General features: G+C 43.5%; 1 protein-coding gene across 1 annotated transcript in view; it reads left to right on the forward strand.

Annotated features, from left to right (window-relative positions):
• The first annotated feature begins 1813 nt into the window (after window positions 1-1813).
• Window positions 1814-25792, forward strand: part of Abcc2 (ATP binding cassette subfamily C member 2) — a 69134-nt gene continuing 45155 nt past the window's right edge. Inside the window, exons 1-8 of the mRNA XM_051146612.1 lie at window positions 1814-2085; window positions 3680-3853; window positions 16194-16319; window positions 17888-18022; window positions 18201-18308; window positions 18855-18910; window positions 20212-20449; window positions 25219-25385. Of these exons, the coding sequence (XP_051002569.1) occupies window positions 2056-2085; window positions 3680-3853; window positions 16194-16319; window positions 17888-18022; window positions 18201-18308; window positions 18855-18910; window positions 20212-20449; window positions 25219-25385 (1034 nt within the window). The 5' untranslated portion in view covers window positions 1814-2055. The remainder of the gene's footprint in view (window positions 2086-3679; window positions 3854-16193; window positions 16320-17887; window positions 18023-18200; window positions 18309-18854; window positions 18911-20211; window positions 20450-25218; window positions 25386-25792) is intronic.

Here is a 25792-nt window from a genome sequence, read left to right on the forward strand (position 1 = left end):
AAGAGTGGTGAAAATGTCATGGCCAGGATGTATCACCACTTCAGGCATTCCTTGACATGCTTGGCATTTTAAGCCAAATGCCATCCGTTCCATCAGAAATCAGCATCCTTGTAAAATCCAGTGAGCTACTGTTCTCGCCGCGATGGAGCTGGCTCTGGATATGCACTTGGGTTCTTGTCAGTTATCACAGTTTTTGGGATAGAGAGCCCCAGTCACTGGTCCATGTGAGTTTAGATGCCTCTGCTGAGTACCACTGTAGTTTCTGGCTCAGGACTGTGATAAATAAAGCAAAACCCTCCGGTTTTTGTTGTTGTTGTTGTTGTTGTTTTGTTTTGTTTGTTTTGTTTTTCGAGACAGAGTTTCTCTGTGTAGCCCTGGCTGTCCTGGACTCACTTTGTAGACCAGGCTGGCCTCGAACTCACAGCGATCCGCCTGCCTCTGCCTCCCAAGTGCTGGGATTAAGGGCATGAGCCACCTCCACCACATGGCTAGTGGTTTTGTTGTTGTTGTTGGTTTTTAATGTCCATCTTTTTGTTGTTTTTTACTAGACAAATGAAAATGCTGACTATCTAAAATTTTAGACATTTTGCTTTGGAAATATTTACTATATACAAAGATGTCAATTTTAATACAGAACATCCTAAATCAAGAACACCGAGATGTGTCTACTGACATGATAAACACATAGTTTGGAGGATTTTGTAAAACTATTTTTTATAATCAACACAAATGCAAACTTAGTTCTGAAGTTGAACAACAGAGCCCATTTACAATGTCTTATTTCAACGATCAAGGATACAAGCCTGGTGTGGTGGTGCTTAGCAGGTGGATCTCTGTGAGTTCCAGCCCAGCCTCGTCTACAGAGTGAATTCCAGGCCAGTGGGGCCACACAGAGAGACCCTGTCCCCAAAACAAAACAAAGCACAAGTATATTAAGACTGTGTTTACTTGTTTATGTTATCATCAGAACAGCAGAACAGTCTTGACTGGAGAGAAGGGGCAGTCCACAATTGGCAGAGAATTTCAGCTTTGCAAGGTAAAATGTTCTAGAAATTAGTTAACAATGCAAGCCCACTTAGCATTCCTAAGTTACATATGTAGAACTGCTCGAGATGATAAATTTTGTTATGTACTTTCAAATTTATTATATAAATAATACTTCATAATTATGGAAAAAATTTAAAATACAAAAAAATACAAAAAACAAAATAAAAACTACCTAATCCTACCAGCAAGATTGCCATTTTATTGCCTAAATTATGCCCATTGGTTCACAGTGCTTTTGCATGCTTATATAACTTGACCTTTTACTTTTTTTTTTTTTTTTTAAGTTTTTCAAGACAAGGTTTCTCTGTGTTATCTTGGCAGTCCTAGGCTCCCGTTGTAGACCAGGCTGGCCTCAAACTCACAGTGATCCGCCTGCCTCTGCCTCCCAAATACTGGGATTAAAGGCATGTGCCACCACGCCCAGTTAGGTTTCTATTACCTTAAACCAAATTATATGTTCATTATATGTTCTTAATTAAAAATTCAGAGGAACAGCCGGGTGTGGTGGCACACGCCTTTAATCCCAGCACTTTTCTGAAAACTCTTAATGGAGTTCAAAGAAGTAACGCTCCCGAATGTAGGGACCTATGTCCCTCTGTTGATGTTCGGTAGGTAACTAACCGCAGGAGAAGAAAGGGAACTGGGCTCCTGACTTGCCAGCTGCATTAACGTCTTTGATTGGTTCCCTCTATACAGGCTACATTATAGAGGCAGGGCTTCAGGGCAGTCAGTGGTAAGCCTCCCTGTCCTGGCGATTCCCCAGTCACATGTTTGTCCACTGGGATGACATAAACACACAATCAGCAAAGTTAACTATTAAGTTGTCAGGATGAAAGGTCAGGAGGCATGCCTTTAATTGAGATGTGAGAATGGGAAAAGCACAGTGCCCCTTGACATCTGCTTCCTTTGAGGAAGAGGATAAAGAAGAAACAAGACAATCATAGAGGCGTCTTCATTACCGAAGCTAGAAAAGTCTTCATTACCAAAGCACTCTGGAGACCAGCCAACATGGAAGAATACTGCAACTCTACCTTTTGGGTGAGAAATTACATTTCTTCTCCATGTTTCTTCTTCTCAAATGCAGGCACACATGGCCACCAGTATGAACCAGTAAATATAGAAGTGTATTTGGCCTAAGTTCAGTTTTTTAAGAGAAAAAAAAATTCTTAGCTTCTCCATACAATATACTATCTAGGAAAGATATTATCGATTATTTTTTAGCATGTTTGTTGTGCTGCAGAAGATTTTCTTGGACTAGCTAGCTGCAGAAGTGCCTTTTATCAGAGTAATGGAGACAAGTGCAGTTTCTTCAGTCCTAGGAATGGACGTTGCTAAATCACACTTTGTAGGGGAGGAGGAGGAGGAGGAGGAAGAGGAGGAGGAGGAGGAGGAGGAGGAGGAGGAGGAGGAGGAGGAGGAGGTGTGTCTGAACCTTTTGGGGATGTACTGATGTTGAAACGACAGTAGTCTGCTCTCGAGATGCTGTCGGCTGAGCATATGGATGGAATTGAGACCAGGATTATAAATTTGTGCACTATGAGCACTGAAATAACTTTGGGTTTTTTTGTTTGTTTGTTTGTTTGTTCCGTTTTGTTTTTGAGACAAGGTCTCTCTCTCTGTATAGCCCTGGCTGGCCTGGAGCTCTCTAAACTAGGTTGGCCTTGACTCACAGAGACCCACCTGCCTCTGCCTCTGGGTTAGGGGTAGCTTGGTGCTAGGCTTCAGGGTGTATGCTACCACACCCGGCCTAAGATAGTGTTCTAACAGTTACAATAGGGTAACACTGTCTTTAGAGAAAGAAGAAGCAATGGAGGAAGGGCCAGGCATTTGGGGGTGAACAAGAGCAGTGCCGGCTAGAGCCATGGAGAGCAGAGACTTTCACGATGGAGCACATTGCCAAGATGGAGCTTTAGTAGATGGAGAGTGAGGTCTTGAGTGTCATCCATGAACGAACTCTTAGCTTCATGGTCAAAAGTGGTCGGTGAGTTTCCTGAACTCTAAAGTTTAGTGGTCTTCCTTAGTGATAAGAGGAGCAGGAATGCCATTAGAAACAGTCCTTAGTGCATTTATTACAACATGGCTCCTGTCCAACAGTGCACTGTCATTCCTGCACTGAAATGTACCAGGTGCCCTCGGTTTTGATACAAACTTCTCAGCCATAATAGGGTGAATGTCACAGTGTGCCTATACGTTCTGCCTGGCTGGTGCCTGCACCTTAGAGCCCCTGCCAGTGTGTTCAAATGGAGCTAGAAACCAGGTAACATGTCCTTACACCTGGGAAATTATTTTCCTCTTTAGATAGAGGAGTCTTTCTCCTTCCTATAATTTGGTAAATACTTTATGAGCTTGATACCCACTAGCCTATGTAGAAATTCACCTAAAGTCACATGAAGGTAAGTTTTTGGAGGCGGGACTGCCAGAAAAGCCACTAAATGTCATGAAGTGTTGAGTTTGCTTTAGTGTAACATACTGAATTAATGATGAGCACGAACATACAGAGAGTTAAAGGGTAAAGCTTGCTATAAACATGGAGACGGACTCAAGGTGTTTGGAAATGCGCAGAGAGTGTTGGGAGGATGGGCTGTCTTTTTAAAGTATATATCCAACAATCTTTCCCTTTTGGTCCTCCCAGAATATCTCATATCTGGAAAGACAAGATGCCGACCTGCCTCTTTGCTTTGAACAAACTGTTTTGGTGTGGATTCCCTTGGGCTTTCTTTGGCTCTTGGCCCCTTGGCAGCTTTTCAGTGTGTACAGATCCAGGATCAAGAGATCTCCTACAACTAAATTCTACCTTGCTAAGCAGGTACAGTAACTCCACTGTTTTCAAACTCTAATTTCCTTGGTGTAGAGATGTGGCATTTGGGGGGGGGGCAGGGTTAGTGTCCTTGACCCAGTCTCTATCGAGTTTGCTGAGTAATACTGTTTCAAGTAGAGCCGTGCTACCTATGGTCCTGCCTGTGTCCTACCGGCTGTATTTCTTAGTCAAAATAGCTTTGGTATTAGAAGAGTGAATCTGAATCCTTGTGGCTATTAAGTTCCTTAAGCACAAATGAGGGGTCTAATTAGCATTATTAGGAGCTTGAGACATGAACAATTGGTCCCCTATCTCGAAGGTGCTCTAATAGATCAGGAGGGTGTAATTCATTTGGCGCCCACTCTGAGATGCAAAGAACTGTATCACGTATCTTTTGCACCGATCCAACAATCACTTATATTGCCCAAAACTTGGATCTGAAATAAGTTTTTACATTTTTCTAACATATTTCACCAGTCAGGATGATCACTCATGTTTGAAAGAAGAAGAAGAAGGGTTAGTCTGCATAGTGTCAAGGCAGATCAGGGAAGTCATGGGAAGAACCCAGCTTCTAGCAGAGATCCCCAGGAACGAAAAGGTCTCACTCATCCAGTCTAGTGACCAACGGGGTGAGCAGTCTGGCGACACGGTGAAGCTACCTTATGGAATCTACCATCTGCTTCTGTCACTGCTGATCTCCACATGTGCTTAATGTTGGTATCAAATGTACTCACCCTAGTTATGGGGTCTGAGTCAAGCGTGTGTTAGACATCTGGCCTCCTGCCCCAGCATCTTTGCAGATACGTCAGAGCTTGTAGTTACTGTCAGTTAATTAAGGAGGTTTCTTTCATTTTTCTTGAGTTTCCAAGGAGAGACAAGAGTTTCCAGTTTTAAAAATGCACTTTCTCAGAAATCATTCATATGCCATATAATTTTCCCATTTAAATACAGTTTGGGTGTTTTTGTTTTGGTTTGGTTTGGTTTTTGGTTTTGGGGTTTTTTTTTTATGTCACAGATTTGTACAATCATCATCAGAGGCCACTTTAGAACACTTCCAGTCACTTGAAAAGAAATCCTCTGTCTCTCTTACCTCTGCGAAGCCAGGTTACTTGCTGTCTCTGACGTATGAAGATAACCATACAATATATGGCCTTTCACGACCGGCTTCTCTTAGCATATTGTTTCAAGGTTTCAGCTTGGTAGTGTATTTAGTGCTTAATCTCCTTTTTATGGCTAGATATTAGTTCATTGCATGAGTATAGAGTTAACATTCTGTTTAAACATTATATGTAACTTGAATCTCTATAAAGAAGAAAAAGCAATGTGTTACTCCACTCCACTCCACCCTAATCTACCCATGTTCATCCAGTCTCTGAGACCCATTTAAAATTTATATTAAGCCGGGCGTGGTGGCGCACACCTTTAATCTCAGCACTCGGGAGGCAGAGGCAGGCAGATTGCTGTGAGTTTGAGACCAGGCTGGTCTACAAAGCGAGTCTGGGGCAGCCAAGGCTACACAGAGAAACTCTGCCTCAAAAAACAAAAACAAAAACAAAAACAAAAATAAATAAAATAAAATAAAATAAAATAAATTTTAAATATTAAAAATAAATAAATAAAATTTATATTAAGTTTTTTTTTTGGCCCTGTTCTGAGGGTGACAGGCACAGATCTAACTTCTTAAAAATTACAGGTGGAGTACACATGTAATCCTAGCACTCAGGAGGCAGAGGCAGGCAGGCCGCTGTGAGTTCAAGGCCAGCCTGGTCTACAAAGTGAGTCCAGGACAGCCAAGGCTACACAGAGAAACCCTGTCTCGAAAAACCAAAAAAAAAAAAAAAAAAAGAATAATAATTAATAAGAGTAATAGTAGTAGTAGTAGTAAATTCAGAACAATTGACTCCTCCTCTCAAATAGCAGAAGCACAATTCATCCTCAAGTAAAAATTCATTTTTTTTTCCGTGAAAAATCCCCATTCAGTTGCTTTTCTTCTCCCTGCCTTTGTGTTGTGTTTTCTCTGATGCCTGGGCTGATGTGGTTGTAGTTTGCCCTTGGTATGGTGCTAGCTCATTTGGATTTAAGTCTGTGTGCTTGAGCAACATGTAACTGACTCCCCAGATTAGTTGGTTTAAAGATTCATCTTCAGCAAAGGACAAGAAAACAGCAGATAATTGAACAAACTGAATTAAAAAACAAATATTGGTAGCTGTGGAAATGCTGAGATCAGAGGTACAGCAAAAACAAGCCTGAGGTTAAACCAGTGCAGTAAGGGCACAATTACAGAAGTGTAAGATAAAGCATTGCCCAACTCCGTTCTAGAGAGCAAGACCGAGATAAGAGAATGGAGTTTAGTCCAGGGTGGAAGGGTTTAGCTACGTAAACAGAAAACAGTCCAGTAACAACGGCTGTCTCAAAGTAGACAGGGCTTCTGGGGGTATAACCCCTGAAAATATTAGACCTGAACTAGGTGTCCTGTGTGTTAGGTGGTAGATGTAGAACTCCCCAAAGTAGGCAGATTTAGATGGAGTGCATGCTAAAGCACTACAAAGTATTAAATGTGAGTAAATAATAGTCTCCTCTCCTTTAATACCAAAGAGATGAATTGCTTTATAGAAAGTTGCATTTTACACACATACGAGTAACATTAAATGGACTCAGCGGATTAGAAATACAGGTGCATATACAAATACGTATATGTATGAACAGCAATCAGTGAAAAAGAGGCAGTGAGTTTGAGGGAGCGTGGGGAGGGCTATGTGGGAGCATGGGGAGGGCTATGTGGGAGCGTGGGGAAGGCTATGTGGGAGCGTGGGGAAGGCTATGTGGGAGGGCTTAGAGTGAGAAAAGGGAAGGGAGAAATATTGTAGTTAAATTGTAATCTCAAACAACAACAACAACAACAAAAGAAAGTTGTTTTAGAAAGTCTTTGAATTCTCAAAAATCAGAGGTCAGAATCAGAGAATATTAGGTACTTAGTGAATCATTAAACAACTGTGTATCCTGTTGCAAACTTAAGTGTGTGCATGTTTCTAATGATAAAAGGCAGTTAGTTTGTGGTTACTGTAGGAAGTATGGAAGATCCAGAAGAATAGCAAGAAAATTAAATTTATTCATAACTATATAACTCTGATACATCCCAGATTAACACTGTCATATATTACTATCTAGTTGTTGTTATTATTTTTTCTGAGACAGCGTTTCTCTGTGTAGCCTTGGCTGTCCTGACTTGCTCTGTAGACTAAGCTGGCCCGGAACTCACAGAGATCCACCTGCCTCTGCCTCCCCAAATGCAGGGATTACATGTGGGCATCACCACGGCATTTTTTTTTTTTTATACAAAAAAAGTACAAAGTAAAAGCAAAAGTAAAAATCAAAAATTACTTCTTCATCCTTCTACTTTCAAGTCCTGTTCTATAGCTATAAATATTTTGATGGTTACATCTGTTTCTACCAGTGATGTACTTACACAGATATTTTTCATTTGTCAAGTTGTAAGAGGTGTATTTCTGTCAAGAATATTGATGTGGTGCTGTGCCAGGGGCCAGGGAGAAGGAAAAGACTTGCAGAGCTGCCCCGGAGTCGAACACAGAGATCCAGGCAAGCTTTCAAGCTCTGCTCTGTCCTGTTCTTGTGTTTTCAGTTTTTTTATTTTGGATTTTTCCCCCCAAAACATTTCTTCTACTTTCTATTTTCATACTTGATATTGGAGGGCTAGAGCTCTCAAATTTCTTAGGTCCTCGTTGAAGTTATTTTTATAAGACTGTGTTTGTTTCTCTTAGCTTATTTCTTAACCTGGCTATCACATAAATAATTGAGACTCCTTTCTATTTGTTTAAAAATAAGCTTCACAACACACTCTTGAGCAGTTTAAGTCTGTTCTTAATTCTTTATGTTATCCTGTCTTACTCCTAGCAAGCATTCCACCAATACTTGTGCTCTGTCGCTTTCCTCAGCTCCAGCTCCTTCCTCCTGGGTCTTCCTTGGACCTCTTACTGGTGACTGAATCCCGGCTTCCTTTCCTGACTCCTCCTCCGCTGGCTGGAAGGAAGTCCAGCCCTATTCTCTCCCCTGCTCAGTGATTGGCTGTAAGCTGCTTTATTGGCATATCAGCCAATGAAGCTTTTAGAAAGGGTAACCGTAAAATCTCTCAGTCTTTTCATCTTAAAGGTGCTCATGTGTTGATGGAATTCTAGCTCCACAATTTTTTTTTAAGCTCTGAAGATTTTTTAAAAAAATATTTTCCCTTAGAATTTCATGCTACTAAGAATTCTTTCTTTTTCTCTATCTTTTTAAAATATAATTTATTTCTTTATTATGTATACAGTGCTCTGTCTGCATGTACACCTGCAAGACAGAAGAGAGCATTAGATCACATTATAGATGGTTGTGAGCCGCCACGTGGTTACTGGTAATTGAATTCAGAACCTTTGGAAGAGCACTTAGTGCTCTTAACCCCTGAGCCATCTCTCTAGCCAATTTTTTTTTTTTAACTAAGAATTCTTAGTCCTGTGATCCTCATCATGTACCCTTTATTCTTTCGATACTGAAATCTCACAAGAGTCTGGCTTCATAGAGCTTTACTGTTCAGTGTGTCATTCAACCTAGACTCCTAGCCTTCTCATCGCAGGGAAATTGTTTTGTCACTCTTTTATTTCCTTTCTTCTAACTTAGAAATTGTGTCTTCAGAATTTCTTTTGGATAGATATTGACTTCTCTGATGGGTTCTCCTCTCCACTTTCCCTCTCTCTCCCTCTTTCATTCCCCCTCTCCTTTTAAATCTCCTCTGTATGCTAGAAGATTTTCTCAATGATTTCTTCCAGTTATCCCAAAAATCTTTATTTTGATATTCAGCAATTATTAAGAATTTTTCTTAATTTCTGAATATACCTTTTTCTTAAAAAGCCACCTGTTTAAAATATACAACGTCTCCTCCAGTCCGTCTTGGAATATTAATTTTAACTTTCTCTTCACTTACTCTTTTTTTATTTGTTTGATCCCAGAATCAATTGTTCTATTTAATTTTCTTGTCCATCTTTTTTGTTCAGATTGGTTTTTTTTTCCAATTTCTTAGCAACTCCTAGTTTCACTTGCATTTATAAATAAGTCTTAATTAACATAGATAGCCAGGATAGACCTCTTCTGTTTTTGTGTTGCCTTCCACAGCTAACCTTTCCCTGACATTGAGCCCTGAGTCCCTGACAACTGGGTACCCTCACCAGTTCCCCTGAGTTTCAAGGAGGAGAGACAGCCTAGACTGTACTTCTTTACCTCACGCATAGGAAATGAAGATGGGGTCACTCTGGGTACCAGTAGCGACACTACCATCTAGCTTCTGCAGGGCAGCTTTCACAGGCTTTAGAGAGCACTTCCACTTACTCCCGTGCATGATATGGAGTCTACAATCATCAGTGGGCATCTTGAAAGTGTGAGGGTTCAGGAATAGCTACAAACTGACCACTTGAACACTGGACTCAGATTGATGGAAGTTTATTTGAACCCTGAACAAGAACCGACTGGTCAGGGCCACAGTCTGAATTCGGGAATCAGGCTGTGATGTTGGCCTGTTTCTGAGGCTTTTTATGAGAAAAGCCATAACCAGGTAACTAGGTGGGAATCACTGGGGAGGGCATCATTACTTCATTTTGATTAGCTAAACATAAGAAGAATTGATATTGTTCTGAGCATAATGTACCCAGGTGGCTAGACAAGGCATTTTAAGCTGATTGGCTGGGATTTAGGGTGGGAGCTCTTGGGGGCTTTCTAACTCTCTGGGAGTAAGGAACACAGCAGGACATTGTGCTCTTGACTCTAATAGAACACCATTTATATTTAACGCAGCAGAACACGCATTTATCCTCTATCGTCTTATTCTAAGCAGCAGGCATCGAACCTTCCTGGTTTCAGGCACATAGGGCCTGAGAACTTGAACTTGATTTCACCTTATAATCAGAATGGAGATGGGAGTAAAATGGCTTCTGATATGCTAAGAGTGAAAGCTGCTACAGCAGAGGAGCCACGGTTACTCTAGGTACTAAATAAGGTCTTAACAGAGAGGCTATAGAGTTTAAGCAGGTTACAATAGAATGAAGAACGCAGTTTACATAACTGAACCACTTATGAACATGGGCTGTCAGTTAAGCAGCTTTGCGTCCTGTTAACCTGTCCTTTCTGTGCTAGCTTGGATCTTCAGTGTCTCCCAAAGACTCGTGTTTTAAAGGCTTAGTCATAGACTGTGGTATGGTTGGGAGCTGGTAGAACGTTAGGAGGTACCGAGAGACTTGATCATCAAAGCCTTGCTCTTGAGGGAGATACAGGCATGTTGGCCCTTCCTCTATCTTTCCTCTTTGCTTCTTAGCTGACATGATGTAAACAGACCTGTCCTACCAGGTTTTTCTACTGCATTCTTTCTGATGTTACCTGCCCAAATGACAATGATCTGAAACCACGAGTCACAACAACCCTTCCATCTTTACTTTATCATGGTGATGAAAAGCTGACTAATGTACTAAGACAGCTGACTGTAAAGAATGTATGTACTTCAGTTAAGGCTTTCACTGCAGTATTTCTATTGAACTTGTCATTAAGCAGTGTATTGTTATAAGAAACAAGAGGTCGGGCTGGAGAGATAGCTCAGAGGTTAAGAGCACTGACTTTGCCAGGTGTGGTGCACGCCTTTAATCCCAGCACTCGGGAGGCAGAGGCAGGCAGGTCGCTGTGAGTTCGAGGCCAGCCTGGTCTACAAAGTGAGTCCAGGACAGCCAAGGCCACACAGAGAAACCCTGTCTGAAAACAAACAAACAAACAAGCAAACAAGCAAACAAACAAACAAACAAACAAGCACTGACTGCTCTTCCAGGTCCTGAATTCAATTTCCAGCAACCACATGGTGGCTCACAACCATCTGTAATGCAATCTAATGCCCTCTTCTGGTGTGCAGGTGTACATGCCCTAGAACACTGTACATAATAAATAAATTTTTAAAAGAAAAAGAAACAAGAGATCCAGAAACATCAACAGCAGGTGGCTGATTGGCTTTACCTTTTTTCTTTTACTCTCAGCACATCAAGCCTTTTAAGCTAGTGTATGATCGTAAGATGGCTGCAATAGCTCCAGACAACCATCCAGTCAAGCAAATAAGCGTGTCGGCGCTCTCATGCATCATTTTAAAAACATTACTAAGATTATAATTTGTGTGCTATAAAGCTATAGTTAAGGTGGGAAAGTCTAATGCGGCCACTAGTATTGTCTAATTCCAGGATAAATCATCACTCTAAACCATCCTGAGCCCATGCAGTAACTCCCATCTCTTCTCCATTCCCTTCTCTCTCGCAGTCCCTGGCAACTGCTAACTTGTTTTCTGTCTACAGAATTTCCCTACTCAGGACATTTCAAACCTGAAAAATTACGTAATATATAGCCTTTAGTGTCTACTAGTTTACTTAGCAAAGAATTTTATGTTTACCTATGTTGCAGCATGAATTAGTATTTTCTTCTTTCTTGGTTTACTTTTATTATAGCAAATAAAGGTTACTATTATTCATTAACTATTCTAGAACTTTTTCACCACCTCAAATAGAAACTCAGTCAGTTGTTTCTTGCTATCTCCTGTCATAGCCCCTAGTAACAACACATTTACTTCCAGTCTCTAAATGTACTTGATGTGGCTATTTCATATTTTCATATGCTATTTCACATAGCATAATACTTTAAAGACGTATCCACATTATAGTATATATCAACATTTCATTCATTCTTGACAGAAAAAAATTATATGGCTAGACCACATTTTTTTATCCATCCATCAGTTGATAGATATTTGGGTTGTTTTTACTTTTGTCTATATTAAATGATGCTGTTGGGAACATTTATGTATTAGATTTTTAGTGGACATAGGTTTCCAATTTTTTTTCAAGACAGGGTTTCTCTGTGTAGCCTTGTCTTGCCTGAACTCAATTTGTAGACCAGGCTGGCCTTGAACTCACAGAGATCCACCTGCCTCTGCCTCCTGAGTGCTGGCATTAAAGGCATAAGCCACTATGCCTGGCCAGGTTTCTAATTTTAAGGTACCTACTTAGAAACGGAATTGCTGGGTCCCTTGTGACTACCTCGTTCCCTTGAGGCAGGGTCTCTCACTGTAGCCGTAGCTGGACTAGCAGCCAGGATACCCCAGAAATCCTCGCGTTTCTCCCCCCTCCCATCTCCACCATCAGCAATGGGGTTCCAGGCCCACACTGCAGCGGTGTGTGTTCAGATTTGAACTCAAGTCCTCATGCGTGCACAACAAATGCTCTTTCCTGCTGAATCAGCCTCCTTGTTGCAGTTTTAATTTGAATTTGTTGAATGATGTTGCACGTCTTTTCATATACTCGCTTCTACTTGCATAATTTCTTTGGAGAAATGCCTGTATGTAGAGGAATTTTAATTCAGAACATGACTGCTCTGGCAAGAGATCACATCCAAAGACCTTCTAGGTCTGCGTGCTCTTGCTGGAATACAAACACGTCTTTAATCCAGGAGACAGAGGCAAGCAGATATGGTATAGAGCAAGTATAAAGTAAAGAAAAGCTTGGGTCCAGGCATGGTGGTACGCGCCTTTAATTCCAAGCAAAGGTCAAGTTAGTTTGTAGAAGGAAGCACCCATGTTTGAAAGTGATGTCTAATTGAATGGCAGAAAAAAGAAAGTGACAAATCAGAGAAAGATTTGACACAATAGGATACACCCAACTCTCATGAGAAGAGAGAGGAAAGGGAAGCTAGTTAAGGGGCAAAGCAGAGAGAGGGAGAGGAGGCAGTTTTACCTGGACAGTAATAGAGACAGGTTGCAGAGAGAGGTGAGGCTAGACTCAGGTGAAGACTGAATGAGCCAGGGAGTGAGGAGCCAGGAGGTTAGAAAACACTGCTGGAGTTAGTTTGAGGCCAAGCAGAGCAATTCAGAGGCTGAGAGAAAAGCCAGATTGAATAAGTCAGCTGGGAGAGGAGTTTGAGCTGGAACAGCTGAGTTGAACCAGCCAGCCCAGAGCTCAGAAAGAACAAGTAAGGGTGAGCTTATAAAGCAGTAAGTCTCAGAGGCTGAAAACATTCTAGGCCTAGGTTAGATTGTACAGAGCCAGAAGCTTCCAGGACTAGGCCTAGATTAACAGACAGAGGCAGTGAGCCTCTCAGACGACAATTGAAACAGGTGAATAAAAATTCCTTTTACACCTGTCCAAACCTTTAAAAACCTAGGTTGTGTCTTTTGTTGTAAGACTTCTTTGTGCTACGAGCATAGACAGCACTTTGATCAGTGAGGAAAACCTTTCTTGGAATCACCCAACCAACTACCCATGCTGGCTAGTTTTACGCCAAGCTGACAAAGCTGGAGTCATTAGAGAGAAAGGAGCCTCAATTTAAAGAGACCTTCCATAAGGTTCAGCTGTGAGGCAAGCCTGTAGGGAATTTTCTTAAATAGTGGTTGATGCAGGAGGGTCCAGCCCAGTGTGGGTGGTGCCATCCCCGGGCTGGTGGTCCTGGGTTCTATAAGAAAGCAGGCTGAGCAAGCTATGGGGAGCAAGCCGGTAAGCAGCACTCCTCTGTGGTCTCTGCACCAGCTCCTGCCTCCAGGTTCCTGCTCTGCTTGAGTTCATGTCCTGACTTCCTTCAGTGATGGACGATAATGTGAAAATGTAAGTCAAATAAAACGCTTTCCTCCCCAAGTTGCTTTTGGTCCTGGTGTTTGATCCCAGCGATAGGATCCTTGACTAGGACAGCAAAGCAGTCACAAGCTCAAGAGACTAGGGCCACCGTGACTGTTTGGACTTTCCTTACGAAGCTGGAGAAGGGTTCTGGTTCGAGGGAGGAGCTACCAGAGTTCCACTAGGAAATAGAAGGCTGAGGCAAGACAAGGACGCTTGAGGAGGCTGTATTTCTGGAGGCACCTGGGGCTTAGCCTCTGTAAGCTGTGACCACACTGTGGGCTTGAAGAAATGAGGGGTAAGGTGTCTCTAGTAAGATAGGCAGAAGCACCAGCATGGCACCAGTGAGGGCTAGCTTAGACTCAATGCTGCCCCCTCTGTTTGTTTGTTTGTTTGTTTGTTTTTTAAAAACATTTTTGTTGTTGTTGATTCTTTGTGAATTTCACACACACCATGTGCCTCAATATCACTCATTTTCAAGTCCTTTCATATCTGCCCTCCATCCTTGTAAGCTTTCCCCCTCAAGAAAATAAAAAATTAAAATTAAAAAAATCTTGCCGTGGAAGCTGCAGTATGTCATGGTGTGTCACACAGTACACCCTCTTGCCCAAACAGCTTGACTTGCAAATGTTCATTGCAATGAGTCGTTGGTCCAGCTCAAGGCCTCTGGCTTCTGTTACACCATCAATACTGGACCCTTACCCAGACTCTTCTCAGTTATCCTGTTGCTGCCCTGAGTCATGGCGATCCTGCAGCTTTGGTTCTGCAGGACTGGCTCCTTCATGTGCTCCAGCAGCTCACAGATGGGTTAGATGTTGGGGTGAGCTAGCTCAAAAGCCTGGATCTAGGGCCTCGGTGGTAGCTGAGTTGGTCAGCCCATCAGCTCTCCCACACCCACAGCACCAGGGCCAGCCCTCCTGCACTGCCCAGGTGAGATACAGGGACCAGCTTTCTAGTTCTGCCCAGGTGAAGGGCAAGGCCAGTGCAAGAGCAGCAAGGCTTGGGGCCAGCTTTCCTACTGTGGGCATCACCTTGTGGTGACTGGTGAGGGACAGGGTGAAGGGCCAGTTCAGCAAGGCCCTAAGATGCCTTCAGCAGGCAGCCCAGACCACAGAAGACCGCATGGCCTTTGGTGGCAACATTAACCATGAACATGGACACAGATTTCTGCTGTCTTAGAGCCATGGCCCCAGACATGGCTCTCGGTGGCCCAGGGGTCAGGTGGCAGTGCAGGCCTCCCACATCAACCTTTTCCTTACCACCATCACATCTTTTCATAGTGCACAAACCACTCCACTTCTCTTTCTCTCCCATCATGCTTTGGTTTGTTTTTGTTTTTGAAACAGGGTTTCTCTGTGTAGCCCTCACTGTCCTAGACTCACTCTGTAGGCCAGGCTGCCCTCGAAATCAGAGATCTACCTGCCTCTGGGACTCACTCTGTAGACCAGGCTGGCCTCAAAGTCACAGAGATCTTCCTGCCTCTACCTTTTTAATGCTAGGATTAAAGCTGTGTGGCACAAATCCACGCTCTGTGCCTAGCCTCTTTACACGAGTCCTGAGAACCAAACTCAAGTTCTCATGAGTAGGTAGCGAGCACTTCACTGACTATCTTTTTGTTTGTTTGTTTGTTTTCAAAACAGAGTTTCTCTGTGTAACAGCCCTGGCTGTCCTGGACTCACTTTGTAGACCAGGCTGGCACTGAACTCACAGAAATCCAACTTCTTCTGCCTCCCCAGTGCTGGGATTAAAGGCGTGCGCCACCACACCTGGCTCCATCCCTCCTTGTAACAGATTCTTTTCTTCTATTTTTTTCAATTAAGAAACTGTGGCATATTGAACAGATTCCTCCAGGAATAAACTTTACCTTATACTTTCTGTGAATCAGGAATTTATGAGCTGCTTGCCTCTGAGCTGGAGGATCTGCTCCTAAGATGCTCATCCACATGAGAGTTAGCAGAAGCCCTCAGTTTCTCACTGACTATTGAAAAAAAAAATCTCATTTCCTAACCAAGTGGACCTTTCTGTAGAGCATTTTGAATGCCTTCATGAGAGTGGTTGTCCTGAGAGATAAGCAGCTGTGTGGCTCTCGGTGACCTTATCATGGGAACCACACACTATTACTTTCACCACTTTCTTTCTTGCCTTGAGGTTATTTTTTCTTAGGGTCTATGTGTCTCTGTGTGTGCGCCATGTGCCGCAGGTATCTGTGGAAGCCAGAGGAGGGCGTCAAATCCAATGGAGCTGGTGTTGCCTTTTTAATAGCTGTGAGCCACCTGTTGTTGGTGCTGGGAACTTTGTGAAGGAAGGAGTAACAACAACTACAACGAAAAATCATTGACACACTTAAAATCATCACACCAAAAATGCTTATCGTGGCTTACTTTGTCTTAAGACAAGAACTCACTATGTGGCCCGGTCTGGCTTTGAACTCATGATCTTTCTCCCTCAGCTTCCCATGTGCTGAGATTATGGTTATCGTGGCATACTTAGAATCATGTATAGCTATCTTAGAATCATGTTTAGCTATCTATTTACACTAGAACTGTTCATTAGGTGTGTCGTTTGAGTCACTGTATACCATTGTCCAAATCCATCACTGCGAACCGACTCCGTTCCGAGAGGCTCCAGGAACCTTATAACAGGGACACGCCCCTAACAGTGGTCTTGTCTCTTCTCAGGCGGCCGTCCTGTCTCTTCTTATATTAGCAGCCATAGACCTGTCGCTTGTACTCACGGAAGATCCTGGAGAAGCCGCAACTCCTCCTGTTAGATATACTAATCCGATCCTCTACATATGCACATGGGTAAGGCCCAACACCACCTCCACCCTATTTATCTCCTCCTAATCCATAAACAACTGAAAGGCGCTCTTTGGGTATTTACTTAACTCCAGTTTCACCTGTCTTTTCTAAGAATTTACAGAAAAGTACAGTGTCACTGCAAAGGAGTGAAACAAATTTCTTCTTGATTTGAGTTCCAGTCTATAGGACCATTTCTGATCTTATTCCCTCCTATCTTGCCATCTAAGGACCACAGATGAGATCTAAGTTTCTTAGTGTAAAATAATTTTTAAATGTTGTAAATATTATTTTTTATTGATGGGACAGCTAATCAGATCACCGAGTCTACAGTTGAATATAAGTTTGATATCAGAAACCGCTAAGCCAGGTAAGGCAGTGCACACCTGTAATCCTCCATGGGGGTGGAGGAGCATCCTAATCCAGCCTATCTCAAAAGAGAGAGAAGGGGCTGGGCATGGTGGCACATGCCTTTAATCCCAGCACTCAGGAAGCAGAGGCAAGCGGATCGATGTGAATTCGAGGCCAGCCTGGTCTGTAAAGTGACTCCAGGACAGCCAAAGCTACGACAGAGAGACCCTGTCTCAAAAATACAAAGAGAGAGGGGGGAGGGAGGGAAGGGGGAGGGAGGGAGGGAGGGAGGGAGAGAGAGGGAGGGAGGGAGGGAGGGAGAGGGAGAGCAGGACAAGAGAAGACCAAGAAGGAAGCTGTTGTCTCTCCTGCAGGCATGCCTTATTTGGGGAGAGGAATATATCGTATTTTTTTAACTGTTGAATAAGCGCTATCATATTAAAAGAGGAAGCTGACACAGAACTATTTGGATTTACAAACTTTCTCAAAAGTGTGAACCTTTGATTTTTCTGTGTTCAATACAACCTTGGACTCCCCTTGCCCCGTGCTTGTTCAGTCCTATGATCTGGCAGTCCTCCCCAGGAACCTTTGTTTGTGATCACTGCTCAGAGAGTGGTGTCCTGGAGTTGGCTAACACAGAGCTGATTGGGTTGATCTTTTCCTGACTCTTCATGCAGTGCCATTATGCTGGAAGTTGTAATCTACCACAGCAGCACTGTCTACACCAGGGCGATTAACAATCCCTACAACTCATGGTTTTCCTCCCTCTGGAATCCTAAGTATAAGTACCAAGTACTTAAGTATAAGAACCAACATGTTTGAGTGGATAATACAAGGCAAGGTTTGGTTTTTTTTTTTTTTAATGAGTTTCTTAGACCAATATTATAGACTCGAGATATGTCAACCAGTACCAACTCATTGGCATCTACCTCCTCAACCTAACCACTGCATGACGTCATGAAAGCATTTCATAACCCTTAAAGTAATGCCACTACAAGTCAACGGCAATGCTCTACGTTCTTGCTAACCTCCCACCTAAGTGTAGAGATGGAACACTGGAAGCGAGTAGCATGAGGGAAGAAATGTAAATTTGAGCCATGCATTCTCTGGCTGGCCAAATTAGCTCCAGCAATCCCCTCCATCCTGTGTCCCCTGACAGCCCTCGGTCCCTGTCCTTGGTGATAGCGGTGCTCCCCAGGGCTTTCTGTACATTTTTCCTCCAGCTCCTGGTTCTGGCGGTCCAGCACAGCAGGCAGTGGTGTGTGCAGAAGAACTCTTGGTTCCTGTCCGTATTCTGGGTTCTCTCCGTATCCTGTGGCACCTTCCAATTTCAGACTCTGATCCGAGCACTCCTGAAGGTAAGGAGAGGAGTGGGGTGACACCCTCTGAGTCAGACGGGACTCAAGTAATCTGAGTTCCAGGATGGACGTAAGATGTCAAAGGCTGTAGTGATGACTATTAGTCATAAGCACCGGTGTGCGGGGCGTGTTTAGACTGTGATGAGAGACTCGGGTTTTTTTTGTCTCCCGTCCACAGGACAGCAAGTCTAACATGGCCTATTCCTACCTGTACTTTGTCTCATATGGGTTCCAGATCGTCATGCTCCTTCTTTCGGCCTTTTCAGAACAGAGTGACTCATCACAGGTGAGACCCTAAGTGCATTAATTTTGTATACTATTTAATGGGAGGGTGCCCGAACATAAGTAACTTGGAGATGTCTGGGTGTCATGGAGGTCTCGTGAGGCCATAATAAGGTACAGATTGAATATCACTGACCAAAAACTCTAATATCCAAAAACCCCCAAGTCTGAAACATTCAACAACAACAACAAAAACTGTACAGTATCACAAATTGGAAAAACTTCAAGACCTGAAACACTTTTTGTCCCAAATTTCCGATAAGGGATTACTCAACCAGTAGCATAGACTATTTTATGTATAAAGAAACAGAATGCTAAGGAAATACTGATGTCCCTGTTCACCTGTAAATGTTCCTCACAGGCGGCTAACTCACAGACCTATGCCAGAGAAATCTGGTTGCCAGAGCTTCCGAGAAGCGCGGGGACCAGCCAGCATCCATGTGATAGCTAGTTTCTAAAGCCAAGCCTAGAAATGTCAGTTGCTAACTGTAGAGCCCCATAGAGTGCTTATTTCCAATTGATTCACTTTCCGCCGTTTTCTATTTTTCAGAATCCATCATCCACGGCTTCATTTCTGAGTAGCATTACATTTAGTTGGTATGACAGGTAGGAAGTGCCTGGGTCAGGGGCTTTCTATATCCTTATTCGCTCACTTCTCTGAAAGTGAAGAAAAGCTCAGTTTTAAAAATGCCTCCTGTGGTCTCCATTTCTCTTCTCTTTAGAGTCTGAGAATGTTAAAAAAAAATCTCTTTAGGTCAGTCTAATTTAGCCCCTTCCTTGGACTGATTAGGGTGAGGAGGAGAAACTGGGAGGAAATCAATTTTGGTAGCCCGGCAGTTCCATGGGAGAAACAGAAGGAGACAGCACGGCAGGAAAGGGGCAGTATGGAGGCAGGCAGTGTGGTACAGGCTCAGGGGGAAGAGGAAACACAGCAGCCTGGCTTACCAGAGCGTCTAGAATAGGTACCTCGGGTCTTTGTAGTTTGTGGACCCTCTGACCGGCTGGTGAGGCCCATAAGCATTTTACATATATTGGACACCGTCTATAAACATAGTCAGAACATGTAAAAAGCAAGCTTGTGGGACTGGAGAGATTGCTCAAGACCTAAGAGTCTCGCTGTTCTTTCAGAGGACCTGCATTCAGCTCCCAACACTGATATCAAGTGGCTCTCTTTCCACCTGTAACTAGCTCCAGCAGGATCTCATGCCTCCAGCCTATAGAGGCACTGCACACATGTGCACATACTCGAATATAGATACGCATACATATACATACGAAAAGTCAAGTAAAGAAGCAAATTTTTGATATAATAATGCATGTATCTTACAATCACTTCGTTAAATGTAAAGATCTAATGGTAAGGCTATTGTAAATATCTATTCTCATAAGGGTCATAGTGTGAAAGTAGCAATGAGCCTACGCTAGCCACAAAAACATCTAGGCGGTTTCTCCCAGTAACAAAGACACCTGAAGGAGGAAAGGCCAGATTTCAGTTATGAATTGCTGCAAATACGGATGCGATTAGCTTTCCGTTCCTCTTCTCCAGGCCTGGATCGGAGAGGCCTAATCCAGAGACGCAGTATGAAGGCAGCAGTGAGAGCTCTCCATTTCCTGCAGGAGATCCCTCAGGGAGATGCCGAAACAGAGAGAGAGAGAGACTTGAGAGAGGAGGTGCAAGAGCGGGGGGGGGCGATGCCTTTGCCTCTTGTCTCAGTAGAGCCTGTCCCTTCTCTTCTCCGTTCTCTTCCCAGCCTTCTGTCAGGCTAAGGGCCAGGAGACGTAGCCAGGGAAGCAGTGGAGAAGCCCATAACTTCATCCCTCTGTCTCAGATCTGGAGGGTAGGTTCTGAATAGTGGCAGACTGGCCTAGCGCCCAGGGTCTCAGCCTGTGGGTCATTCTTGTTCCAGCACTGTTCTGAAAGGTTACAAGCATCCACTGACTCTAGACGATATCTGGGATGTTGACGAAGGGATTAAAGCAAAGTCAGTCATCAGCAAGTTTGAAAGGTTCATGACAAAGGACCTGCAGAAAGCCAAGCAGGCTCTTCAGAGGCGGCAGCAGAAGAAGAAATCCCAGCGGAAGCCCGAGGCCACGCTGCACGGTTTAAGCAAGAGCCAGAGTCAAAGCCAAGATGTTCTTGTCCTGGTAACTTTAACACAACCGTCCGTGTGAATGTGTTGTTTGTCTCAGGCAGGGAGCAGCGTCACTTCCGACATTTTCTTTTCATAGTCTCATATTTCTCTAACTTTTCACTGCCCTTTATATTAGCAATGTACACAGTTCTGACAATGCCTGAGTGGTGGGTGCTTGGGGTTATAATATACTGTTGTTTCTCCTTTTTGAGGATATTTGGATTTTTTTCAGAGTGTAAAAAAATAATAGCTGGGTGCAGTGACACATGCCTGTAATCCCAGCACTCGAGGAGGCAGAGGCAGGCAGATCTCTGTGAGTTTGAGGCCAGCCTGGTCTACAAAATGAATCCAGGACAGCCAGGGCTGTTACACAGAGAAGCCCTGTCTTGAAAAACCAATAATAATAATAATAATAATAATAATAATAATAATAATAATAATAATAATAATAATAATAATATCATCCACAACAACATTAGTAGGACTAAGGAGATGGCTCAGTGGGTAAAAGCACTTACCACACGAGTCTGGTGACCTAAGTTTGAATACTTAGATAAAAGCTAGACACAGTAATACAAGCATCTGTAATCCTAGCATACCTACAGGAGAATATGCAGAAGCTCTCAGGCCAGCTAGCCAGGGTTACATAGCAGAGAAGGGACCTATCTCAAACTAGGTAAGAAGGCCAAGGTGAATACATGAAGATTGTCCTGACATCCACGTGTACACTTTGGCACACCTGCAACCTTCACTCCCACACACATTCTCTCTCTCTACACACATGGCGTGCGTGCACCCATGCCCGTGTGCATGTGAGGGCACGTGTGTATGTACAATCATTACTAGAAACTACAGTGTATTGGAAGTTAGCAGTAGACGTTAACCTATTCATTCATTTACTCAGACATACTGGGCACAGATGTGTGTATTTTGGGTAATGGCTACAACAAATAAGATTAATAGAAAGCTCATCTTTAGAGAACTAGGGAAAAAAAAAGCAATAAGCCAATACATACGCTGAGGGTAATCAATGTTATTGAGAAAACAAAACAAGCATGGCACCACAGGGATTCCTCACGATGCGCAGGCAGAGGAAGCATCAGTTTGAGAACAGCCCGGCCGCATGGTGAGAGAAGGGGAAGGAAGTGGAAGGGAAGGGTAGAGGAGGGAAGGGTAGAGGAGGGAAGGGTAGAGGAGGGAAGGGGGGACCAGGATTTACAGAATGAGCCTCTCTCTGTCTCTCTCTCTCCCTCCCTCCGTCTCTGTCTCTCCCTCCCTCCGTCTCTCTCTCTCTCTCTCTCTCTCTCTCTCTCTCTCTCCCTCTCTCCATATAAATGTATAGGAAGGGGATTTATTAGAGTGACTTTCAGGCTCTGGTTCAGCTGGTCCAACAATAGCTGCCTATGTATGGAAGGTCCATGAGTCCAGTAGTTGTTCAGTCCATGAGGCTATACATCTCAGCTGGCCTCCAGTGTATTCTGGAATTCTGAAGAAGTGAGCGTGACTGCCAGTGAAGGACCTGCTATTGAGGGTGAGAAAAAACAGGCAAAGAGAGACAGGTTCCCTCTTCCGTGTCCTTAGGTAGGCTTCCCCAGAAAGTGTGGCCCAGATTACAGCTAGGTCTTCCTACCTCAAAACATCTGGATTAGCTGGGCGTTGTGGCGCACACATTTAATCCCAGCACTCAGGAGGCAGAGTTAGGTGGATTGCTGTGAGTTTGAGGCCAGCCTGGTCTACAAAGGGAGTCTAGGACAACCAAGGCTACACAGAGAAACCCTATCTCAAAAAACCAAAAAAAAAAAAAAAAAAAAAAATCTGGATTAAAGGTGTGCCTTTGTGGGAGACCAGCTTCAACAGGTCAGGGTGAACTGAGGTGTAGAGTCAGAAGCTGATCACTTAATAGACTTTTTGTTTGTTTGTTTATTTTTTGTTTTTCGAGACAGGGTATCTCTGTGTAGCCTTGGCTGTCCTGGGCTCGCCTTGTAGACCAGGCTGGCCTCGAACTCACAGCAATCCTCCTGCCTCTGCCTCCCGGGTGCTGGGATTAAAGGCATGTGCCACCACCGCCCGGCACTTAATAGACTTTTTAAATGAGGGTACAAAGCTTAACTCTCTAGGCCAGAACAGACTATAAGTGGAGGGAGCTGCTGCTGACAGTAGCTAGCAACCAGAAAAAAGGGAAGAAAGAAAAAAAATCTCTCTCTCTCTCTCTCTCTCTCTCAAACACACACACACACACACACACACACTCTCTCTCTCACAAACACACACACACACACACACACACACATTCTCTCTCTCTCTCTCTCTCTCTCTCTCTCTCACATACACACATACACACACAAGATAGATGAAGCAAGACAAGATTTAATGAGCAAGCTTCAACCAATTTTATTTTTTTCTCCCATACCTTATATATCCCAGCAAAATCTTTCAAATAGTATCAAAAATACAATGTGAATACATTCTATTTTTCTTGTAGTGAATGATTACAGTGAGTATACATAGAAAAACATGTTCCCCAATGTCCTTACATGATCAAATGTTTTACATATTATCAATGAAGGAAACAAATTACTCCCAAGAACCCACATACATTTGTAACTAAGCAGCTTGTTATAGAGGAACAAAGTGTAAGCAAGCAAGGTAGTTTTCTCAGCCAGTTTCTCTACCAGAAGGCTGCAATTTGTGGTTACAAAGAAGAAATCAATTATCTTTTAAAAAAAGATTCATTTCTTTATTATGTATACAATGTCCTGCCTGCATATGTGCCTGCCTGCCAGGAGAGGGCGTTAGATTTCCTTAGAGATGGTTGTGAGCCACCTTGTGGTTGCTGGGAATTGAACTCAGGACCTTTGGAAGAGCAGCCAGTGCTCTTAACCTCTGAGTCATTTCTCTAGCCCCAAACCAATTATCTTTTGTTTTGTTTGGTTTGTTTGGTTTGTTTTTCGAGACAGGGTTTCTCAGTGTAGCCTTGGCTGTCCTGGACTCCCTTTGTAGACCAGGCTGGCTTTGAACTCACAGCGATCCACCTGCCTCAGCCTCCTGAGTGCTGGGATTAACAGCGTGCGCCGCTGCCGCCACCACCACCACCACCACCACCACCACCCCCAACACCCCCTCCCCTCGCCCTAAGCCAATTATCTTAAAAAGTAATCTTATAGTATATCTTAAAAGAATAACAAATCTAAACTTTAAAAAATCAGCTATTTTTACTTTAAATCCTCAAGATACATATCTACTCATTAGTAATTTTTACTAAGTCATATCAGGAAGCTAAGAGCAAAATGGGTACTAGAAATTAATTATCACCAGGCCTGGTGGCACACGCCTGTAATCGAAACACCTGGGAGGCAGAGGCAGGTGGATCAATGTGAGTTCTAGGCCAACTTGGTCTACAAAGTGAGTCCAGGACAGGCAGGGCTACACAGAGAAACCCTGTCTTGAAAAACAACAATAAAAATTAATCATCACCTTGTGATCACCAGTCTAGGAGAGAGTCAAGTCTGCTCGTCCTAATTTGGGCTACCGTTCTTGCTCTCTAACCTCAAAAGGTTCCTCGCTCAATTACTGAGAGTGTGCTTTACTGAAATCTGGGTGTGGTGGTGCACACCTTCAATTCTAGCACTCAAGGAGGCAGAGGCAGGCAGATATCTGTGTTTGAGGCCAGCCTGGTCTACAGGTCAAGATTCAGGAAAGCCAGGGCTATTACACAGAGAAACCTTGTCTCAAAAAAAAAAAAAAAATGAACACACTTGTAGGGCTAGAAATAGCACTTGGCTGCCTTGTGGGAATAAAATGTAGAAATGTGAAAAGCAACAAAGAAACAAGCCACCACAGACTTCAACAAGAAACAACAGAAAAGACTTCTGAATATCCAACATACAGATCAACATATTCCTTCATTTCTAGAGTTTCCCAAGAGCCCCACTCAGAGTCTGTTCTTTGTTTTCATGTGGCATTCCTCTCTGCCACCCCTGGACTGGGATCTTACACAGGAAAACGCACTGTATGACTTGTGGGGAATTCACCAGAGAAGACAGATTAGACATGGGTTTAAGGCAATAGAAAGTCTTTATTAGCCTGTCTGAGACTACAGTGGCTGTTCAGGATCCCAGTATATCCCCGAGGCTTTCTCAGGGTGAGCTTTTAAGCACAACAATCATGTTGTGGGGTCGACATATGTCAGTTAAGAAGAACAGTTAGCCAGAAGCCGAGCGACAGAAGCTAAAAAGTAAGGTTAGAGACTTTCCCAGAACCATGGATTTTAGTGGATTAGGTCTTTGTCTTTGTTTTTGCAGGTGGTGCAAAAACACCATGATGGTTTTTCCATCATGGAGTCAATTGTGCTAAGGTCTGGGGCCCTGTCACATACTAAGCTACAACTTCAGACCTTGGGTTTTTGAAGCAGTCTTTTTACTAACTTAAGGCAGGCCTTGAACTCACTGTGTCGCTCAGGCTGGCCTCAAAGTCACAGTTCTTCTGCCTTAGCCTCCTGAGTACTGGACATGCTTATCTTTATGATGTTCTCTCTCTAGTTTAGTTGTCTGCCTTTCTAATCCAAAGGGGATTATAGTATAAATTAGAAGCGGTGGTGGGAGGGGTGGGTGCGTGAGGAGGTGGGGGGGGGGGAGGAGAAGCAGGAGGGTGGGCAGGAGATGAAGAGAAGATTACAACTATACAAACAGGCCCTGCTTGCAGCGTGGGGCCATTCAGAGCACAGTCTTACCAGTCTTGCACTGCACAATTCTGTGGACATGGTTGTTTTGGTTTTGTACCTAGGAAGAAGCTAAAAAGAAGAAGAAAAAGAAGCCCGGGACCACAAAAGACTTTCCTAAATCCTGGCTGGTCAAGGCTCTCTTCAAAACCTTCTATGTGGTGACCCTGAAATCATTTATACTGAAATTAGTCCACGATATTCTTGTGTTTATAAGTCCTCAGCTGCTAAAGTGAGTGCCCAGGACCCGCTGAGTGAGTGCCCAGGACCCGCTGTCCTCTGAGGCCCTTCTGTGCCCTCCCCTTACCCTTTTATATGTAGGCAAGAGTGTGTGTTCACTGCGCTTCCATTTTTGAAAAATGCTCCAAGCTTTCTCCCACTTTCCAGATTAGCACACATGAAGAACACAAGGCAGTTTTCCAGATCTAAGATAACACTTTAGCCTCTCTCTCTTCTCTTCCCCACTCCTACGTGGAGGCCACTCACTCATTAGACTTCTTTGTGGCTAAAATGAGCTCGTATGACCTAAGCTGCAAGGTGGGCAGCAGACTTCAGGAGAGAGTGACCAACATCATCTCTCCATAGCCAGCACCTTTCTTAGAGGGTCAAGGCTTTGCAATCTGCCACTGTATGGAATGA

Source organism: Acomys russatus, chromosome 5 (genome assembly GCF_903995435.1).
Source record: "Acomys russatus chromosome 5, mAcoRus1.1, whole genome shotgun sequence".
Taxonomy (NCBI): Eukaryota; Metazoa; Chordata; class Mammalia; order Rodentia; family Muridae; genus Acomys; species Acomys russatus.